Source organism: Phyllostomus discolor, chromosome 1, assembly GCF_004126475.2.
Source record: "Phyllostomus discolor isolate MPI-MPIP mPhyDis1 chromosome 1, mPhyDis1.pri.v3, whole genome shotgun sequence".
NCBI lineage: Eukaryota > Metazoa > Chordata > Mammalia > Chiroptera > Phyllostomidae > Phyllostomus > Phyllostomus discolor.
The window spans coordinates 78,653,941-78,662,179 of NC_040903.2; the positions used below are offsets into that span (position 1 = coordinate 78,653,941).

Genomic DNA, 8,239 nt, shown 5'->3' on the forward strand with positions numbered 1-8,239 from the left:
AAGGTCAAATAGTTTTAACTGTTCTCATGTCACTTAGCCTTAATGTTCCCACTTACCTGAAAACCCTGCTAACTTTTTTTTAAGGTTGTTTTAACTGTGTTTCTTTCCTGAACCCATACCACAGCCCTCTGTAGGTAGAGATGAGTACACAATTTTTAAAGACGATTTTGAAGTTCATTTGTAAGCTGGGCTACACTGTGCTGCATGGCAGTATGTTTGGAGGAAGCGAGGGCAGAGGAAGCTGGTGCCTGTCTTCTTGGGGCACCTGGTTTTATTAGGCCTCCTTTTGGGCCTCATGTGGCTCAAGAATGCTTCAAGTTGCAACAGTTTCATTCAACACTTATGCACCAATAACTTTCCTAGTTTTACCCATTTTTACAATATATTTCTAGAGTTTCTTAGAGGAAAAGTGCACCACAGGGGAAACTGCATTGTGGAAATGTATGGAGTCTTTAAAAATATACTTTTGAATGTGGAAATTTGGTTACAGTTGGAAAGTTCTTTACCTTAAGAGGACAGTATTTTCATCTGTTGCCCTGCAGACATCATGTTGTGTGTGTAATCCCAGAGTTGTGTCTTTTCCCAGGAACTGCGAAAACCCAGCTACGCCGAGATTTGCCAGAGGACGAGTAGAGAGCCTTCGTCCTCCCCATTGCCACCTGCAAAAGAACAAAAGCCAAACACTGTTGGTTGTGGGAAAGAAGAAAAGAAGCTCACAGAGAAAGAGCTCTCTGCCCCCAAGTCCAACCCAGGACCACCCAGGGACCAGAGGAGGCCGCCGGGCCGTAGGCCCTCACCTCCTGCTACAGGAAAGCGTCCACACAGAGAACAGAGCACCCCTCCCAGGTCCCCTCAGTGAGCGCCGGGGTCAGGGAGGGCTGTGAGGAGCTGAGGTCGCCACAACTAAGCACTGTCGCACTCGGTACCAAGAATGAGCCACTGGTTAGGAGCTTGCAGTGTAGACAAGGCCCGTGAGATGCCTGCAAGTTATTTTTCTTCTATGAGTCGGATTTTCCCCCTCTTGAAAAAAATCTATTTTTCAGGATTTAATTAATATAAACCTTATTTTAGGTTGGTGCTTAACTGGAGGTGATGCATAAGTCTGATTTTTTTCAGGATAGAAAATGCATTTATCCTAACAAATTGATATTTTTTATTAAGCCTCCATGTGGCTATGAATGCAAGCTATAAATAGTGAGTTTTTCTAAATTAAGTGGAACTGTGCTACTTCATTTTTTAAAATAACTGGTTAGCAAGTGCATATCGCTAAGGATATCAGACTGACGGGCAAAGCTGAAGACAGTGGTTGGGGGCACAAAGCGATGCTGTGGGTGTAGCCTGAAGGAGAGATGGGTTAGATGGTGCCACACACTGGCCAGGGCCAAGTACTCATTTAGATCCTAGATTTTTGTAAAAAGTACAGTCCGTTTTTGATCTGCTGGGCAAATGAACCTGCAAAGAGCCCCCAAGAGCCTAAAACCTTGAGTTTTGATGCACTGCGAAGCGAGTAACCAGCTCCTCACTCCAGTCTCAGTGGCTATTATGTAAGATAAATTCAAAGCACATTGTGAATAGAACTTAAATGAAAACATAAACTTTGTTGCCCACTGACATGTTACCATGACATTGTACCCTGGTGTTGTTTTGTTCCCATGAGCTGGTGGGAGGCCAAGTCTCCCTCACGTTAGTTGGCTTCTGTGGGCGCCTCCTTGTACCTCCCAACGGCACATGGACTGAACGTTACTTAATCGTGGGAGAATGTGTTTGCGGTGCCCTGTGGTGATGGAGGAGGAGAATTCTCGCTCTCTTTACCTCCAAGATGAGGGTCTCACTGATTCCCTTCCGAAAGTGCTGCACTCTGAACCCGCATGCACTAAAGCTAGCAGTTTATAATAAAGTTAAATATAAATTATTTTCTTTTAAAATGCCTAAATTTTTTCTTTAAGTATTCTAAGCAGCAGACATTAAAATAAGAGTATTTCCTGCTAAATGTAACCATACAGGTTTATTCCACAAAATGTTATTTAACAAGACTGAGGGTTTTTTTAAAAAAAATTATTTCCATCCAATATTTAAAGACTTGAATTTTATTTAAACTTGAAAATGACTTTGCCTTAACTTTTGTATAAGACAGCGTAGAGTTCCTGGAGACCGGCCCCTGGGTTGGCATGAGTGGATTGCAGTTACTCAGTGATGTGGGATCTACTGGCGCTAGTTTTCCTGAGTAAGCGTACTGGAGTACGAGAACTAGCCGTCGTGTTTGTAATATACCTTGGAGATCTTACACAGTTGATCTTTTTTCAGATTGTTTAAAAATCCTGTAAATGCAAATAGTTGATACTGTATTAAATATGTGCACTTGGGAGTGTGTGCTTTGCTTGTACAGTTGTAAATAATCAGAACATATTAAAAGGGTACCCTTAAGAGAAAAATCTGATAAAAATTATTGATATATTATAAATGTTGCTATTGAGCTGGATGTAGATAAACTAAATGTTGTGGTTTGAATATTATTTTAATTTGTTGAAGTTTTTTCCCCTCTTAAACTGATGTGTTGAGCTGATTCTGCCTCTTTGCTACTGCAAAGGGAAGTGGACAGTCTTGAAAGCCTTTGGATGTGTCCATGCTCTTCCTAAAAGTATGTAAATATGTGCTAATCATAGCTGGTGTGAAAGGGTTTTTGAAGTGTAATGTAGAAAGCAGAAACTGGCAGTATCTTCAAGGGAAGTGAAAAAGAATCTACTGAAAATCACAAACAGCCCAGCATAATTTACCTTGCCAGAGGAAGGTGCCCTCCTCAGAGCAGCCAGCATCATTTACACACCAAGAAGTACACCACAGTGCTAATATTTTGCAAATGCCTGTAAAAGGAACATGGGAATTATTTCTTTGTGGTTGTCAGATAGCCAATGAAAAAAATCAGAAGTAAGTGCCCAACTAATGAGTCCCGTAGAGAGTTGAAAAGGCAAGCTCCAAACCTGGGAATTCCTAAGTGTTGTGGTCATTGCTGGAAGAGGTAGTCATGGTTGTCCTCAAACCCCATAACAAAAAGCCTTTTTTTCTCTGAGGTGGTGCCTGCTGGAGCCTGCTGGAGCTCTCCCCTCTAGCCGGTGAGTGCGGAGTTCAGCAGCTGCCTCTGGGATGGAGGTGGTCACTGTGACCGCAGCAGGCCAGGCAGCGGTGTGGTGAGGCGTGTGCTGCAGCCACTGCTCCTGTAGCCACGGCGCATGGCATCCAGAGTTGAAACATTGCTGTGATGAATTTTTATAGCATCCTTTTTAATTAAGCAAAGGTGATATGCCAAATAGCTGTATAATGTCCAAAAAAAACCACCTTTCTGATACTATTCTTGAGATTTCCACTCACAGAAAAGAATGGGAGTTGGCACAACTGGAAGCTGTGATGCAGATGACAGCTATCGCATACAGCTAGTAGTATATAGCTTTTGTACATTTTTAAAAATGTAACTCTTTGTTTTTCCCCAGCAGTATTTTGAGGTATAGAATCAGAGATACAGCAATCACAAATGACATTTTAACTTGTACAATTGTGTGATGATACTTTGGAAATAAAAGAATCCTGCCCCATTTCTCCAGACATGAATTTCAAGTATTGTAGTTGCTTCTTAAAGAGTTAGTGTCACAATGTTTCGTATCAGGCCCTCCTGTAGTCTCACCACCGGCTGTCCCTAGCTGTAGTCAGGAGTGCAGCAGGTTCCATTTCTCCCGATGTCAGTAGGTGAGGAGGGTGTGAGCTGTCGGTAGGGGTTACACGGAAAGCAGCAGACAATCGAAGACTGAAGGAGAGCCAACAGCTGCCAGTTCACAAAACAGGAGTGTAATGTGGAAGCTTTCTTGAGGGTTTTTGTTTTTGTTCTATTCTTTTCATTAAGACTGGAATCAAGCTTATGTGTAACTATTGGTAATTTAAGTTTCCTTTTGTGTCATTCAGTGTAAAACTGTCTAATTTGGAAAAATTGTAGGTTATGAAAAATAAAGATTTAGGCACTGTTCAATTTTTCTTTTGATTTTTTAAAAATTAAAATATTCTTTAAGAATGTACCTTTTTAAAAATAATTTTTTGTGTATTCCCGTCAGTGTACATGAGAATGAAATACGCATTTCCTCCAACTTGTGTTTGGATTATTAAAGACTTCTTAGCACATGTGTGAATTATCTGTAGCATGAGGGTTCTCTCCAGTTGGCTTAATGTTTTAAGATATTCAGACCAACCATTAAAATCAAGTATTCATGAGGAAACTGTTCATTAAACCCAAGATTTACCACAAAAGTAAATAGCCCTGTGTCAGGATCTTTTGTTTCTTGTGTGAAAGGGCCATGTCTGTTGAGATGTCTCCATAAAGTCCCTCAAGGCTGCTGTTGGGGTCATGTGGTCGTCAGACCATAAGAGAACCTCAAAAACAAAGTAATCTACCTTTATACAGTGGCGATGCCAACACTAGCAAAAGGCTGGAGGTGTGTGGAACTTCTTAGTATAATATATTAATTTAGTAGATGGCCCAGTTAGATGTAAACAATTTTCTTTGATGAATTACCTGTTCATATCCTTTTTTATTTTTCTGTTAGGCTATCTTTTTTCTTATTGACTGGTATTCTTTATCAGTTCTGGCTATTAACTATGTGTTATATGTGTTACAAATATTTTCTCAATCTTGACCAGTTGTCTTAACTTATTTTCCATTTTTTCCATTACCATTTAGTCCCCTTATACCCTCTTAGAATCACCACACTATTGCCCATGCCCATGAGTCTTTTCTCCTTTGTGCTCAATCCCTCCACCCCCTCAGTTGTCTTAACTTTATTCAGAGTATTTCCTATCTTAAAGTTTTTAATTATCGTGTAAAATTTATCAGTCTTCTCCTCTAGGTTCAAGCATCTTGGTCTTGTTTATGAAGTCTTTCCCTACTCCAGAGTCACAATCTGTGTGTGTGTATTTTCAGTCCATCTGGAGTTCATCTGTATGTGTGTGTCTAGGGTCTGAGGTGAAAACTTCACTTCTGCATCTTTACTTGTGATGCAACTTTACTTCTGCATCACGTGGAAAGTTTTTTCTGTACCACTAATTAGTTTCTTACCTCCTCACTGCTGTGTAATGCCTCTCTTGTTACAGAGTTCCCACATATGCATGCATCTTTATTTGGCTCTCATTCTCCACTGTCTACGGTTGTTTCCTGGCTGACACCACAGAATGCCATTCACCTGTCGTTCTGTGTTTCTAAGAATTTCCTTTGTAAAACTCAGCACAGTGATAACTAAATGTGCTCCATGAAGGCGGGAATTAAGTCCATCTGGATCACCATTATATGCCCTGTTCTTTGTACACTGTGATGTAGTAGATGCTCAATAAATATTTGTCAAATTAATGAAATATTTATTGAGTATGTATTCTCTGTGGGCAGCACTGGCCTGGGAAATTTGGGGAGAAATAGAGTAATGTCTTAACTGGTATTTCTGCATAACTGCCCAAAACTCAGTGGCCTAAAATGACAATCATATATGGGGATTAGGTCACTGTAGGCTCAGCTGGACTGCACTTGCTCACGGATGTGTGTATCGGTTGGTCTGGGCCTTTTTAGGTGGTGGGGGTGGGGGTCACACACAGCTCATCACCTTGTACATCTCATTGGGCCAGCAAGCAGGTGTGTCTTATCTATATCTGCACCTTCTTACTGGGCAGTCTCCTGCAGGTCCATAACTTCATCGAAATGCAGGTGATTTCACAGCACCTGAAATCCAAGCCCATCTGGGGCTTGGCACTGACAAATTGTGTCGCTGAGTGAATAGGAAGCTCAAGATGTCTCCAAAGGACCTGTGCCCTTTCCATCTCTGTCCTGCCACCGCAGTGTTGCCTTTGTCCCCAGGGAGCAGGATGTTGCCCGAGCCATGTTACTATCCAGGGGAAGAAAGGGAGTTTCTGTGTGGCATTTAGGAATTACGTCACACTGGCAGTAAATTTCACATCTCAGAGTGGGGAACCTATGTCTGTTGAACCAGTGATGGCTTTCAGACCATTTAGGTCTGCGGTAGGGCCAGGGTGGGCAGGGCCCGAGACCGGCTGGGACCCACTGTGGCTGCTGGGGATGTCCCCACCCAGGCATTCCCTCAGGCTCCCAGCTTGTATATCTGACTGCCCACCTGACAAGGCTGCCTGAATTTAGTCAACATCTCAGACTTACAGCTCAACCATCCCTGATTCCCCGTTTCTTCCTCTCCATATCTAATACATCAATGTTCCTGTCACCTCTACTTCATAAGAGCCTCCCATCACCCTACTGAGCCACGGTCACCTTTTAGAAGCTTCCTAACTGGCTTCTTCCAATCACCCAACACTCCAGGCCCCATCATGCCAATAGGAGGGACCCTCAAGTTGTTCCCTGGCTTAAACACTGCGATTGTTCCCAAGATGTAGAATGAAGTTCAAACACAGCATAGCCAGCCGGTCACTCACCCGTGAGCTGCCCAGTGTTGCCGCTGGTTGGCCCTTGATCCATGCCCTCTGCCTCCATCTGCTCACCACACCCAGCCAGGTGCCCCACCTCGGTGATTCCTCAGCTTGGGGCCCTTCCTCTTGTTTGACGGCTCTTCCTGTCACTCGAGTTCGAGTTCACATGTTGGCCCTTCACAGAGCCTGTCCCTGAGCCCATCCTAAGTCACCTCTATCTCATTCCCATCTTAGTTTATCTGCATTTCATCTAATTTGTTTACTTGCTCTTGGCTCAAATTCCCTCTGTCTTCCCAGTGTCCAGAACGGCCCAGCCCACTACAAGCATCTCATAAATTCATTCTTGTGTTGATTTAGCAGCCCAATGATGAGACCTGCCCTCCAAACCCTGACACTTGCAGGCTCAAGGCCAGTACGGTTTCACCTGCCCCAGACCTTTTCCTTAAACTGTCAGCCCACCGTCTCTGTGTGAACGTCGCAAAGGCAACGCGACTGAGTTTATGACGCTGCCTCGACAACCTGCTCCCTTCTGGCAGTGACAGCCACATCAGCCCACTCCTCAGGCCCCAAACCTGGCACTTGCCCGTGACTGCTTTCTCTCTCGTCCCACCTCAGGAAATCTCGCTCCCCAAGCTGCCATGGATGTCCTTCTCCAGGACATGGACCTGCCTCCTCCGGACCAACGCAGTCACTGCGGCTTTTGTGCTCAGCCCTCCTGTCCTTTCTCACATGACACCGTAGTGATCCTGTTGACCTCAGTGCCGCTCAGAACCACCCAAGGGCCCACCTCCCAGCGTGCTCTGGATGACTGACCAGTCCTCAGACTCAGTGGGCCGTGCACCCCTCAAACTGGCCTCTGGTTATGTGCTAATTGAGGCTCACTTGCGTCCAGCCTCCCTGCCCTCCCTTCCTGCTCTGTATTCCTCACGGTCCCTACTGCCGTCTAATGGAATGTTTCCGTGTGTCTTGTTTGCTGTTTGCTGGCCTCCCCTCAAATGCACACTGCATTCGTTAGGGCAGAGTGGATTTGGGGAGAGGGGAGTTGTATATTTGTTGAGAGCTGTTTCTCCAGGCCTGGAAATGTTTTGAAACTCCTTAAGAATATTTTTTTAAGGGCTGATTCTTTTTTTGTTGTTGTTAAAGATTTTATTTATTTATTTTTTAGAGAGGGAAGGGAGGCAGAAAGAGAGAGAGAGAGAGAGAGAGACATCAATGTGCGGTTACTGGGGGCCGTGGCCTGCAACCCAGGCATGTGCCCTGACTGGGAATCGAACCTGCAACACTTTGGTTCACAGCTCATGCTCAATCCACTGAGCTACGCCAGCCAGGACTTAAAAATATTTTTTGAAGAAATGTTGAATGATGTTATTTATGTTTTTAGAAGGCCCTATTTGCTGCCTTGTGGGAAATGGAGTGGAGGGAGAGGTCAGGAGTGGAGACGCTTGGCCAGACGTGCAGGGTCGCACACGGAGAGCCATTGGCGACAGGCGCCTAGGGTGGAGAGGGAGGGACGTCATCAAAGGTGAATTCCGTCTGTCGATGGAAGAAACGTCCAAACCTGTAGAGAATGTTTATGAGTATATCTGAGACAATTGCCAGGAAGCAAAATCTCAACAGATTCAGAAAATGCTCCAGAGAATGGCAGTTTTGTAGTTTCTTTAATGTGTTTAAAATCAAAGGAGAAAATGTCTAAGGAAGGTACATGAAATTTACTCACTGGTGGTAGATTAAGGAGGGCGGAGAAAGCAAAGCAGGGAAATACCTGCAATGAGATAAA

The 8,239-nt window shown here is 44.0% G+C and overlaps 1 protein-coding gene across 3 annotated transcripts in view; it reads left to right on the forward strand.

Moving 5' to 3' along the window:
* Positions 1 to 4,015, forward strand: part of LARP4B (La ribonucleoprotein 4B) — a 62,287-nt gene extending 58,272 nt beyond the window's left edge. For all 3 annotated transcript variants that reach the window (XM_036025078.1, XM_036025079.1, XM_028507471.2), the window contains one exon: positions 587 to 4,015. In XM_036025078.1, the coding sequence (XP_035880971.1) occupies positions 587 to 859 (273 nt within the window). In that variant the 3' untranslated portion in view covers positions 860 to 4,015. The remainder of the gene's footprint in view (positions 1 to 586) is intronic.
* Positions 4,016 to 8,239: the final 4,224 nt, after the last annotated feature.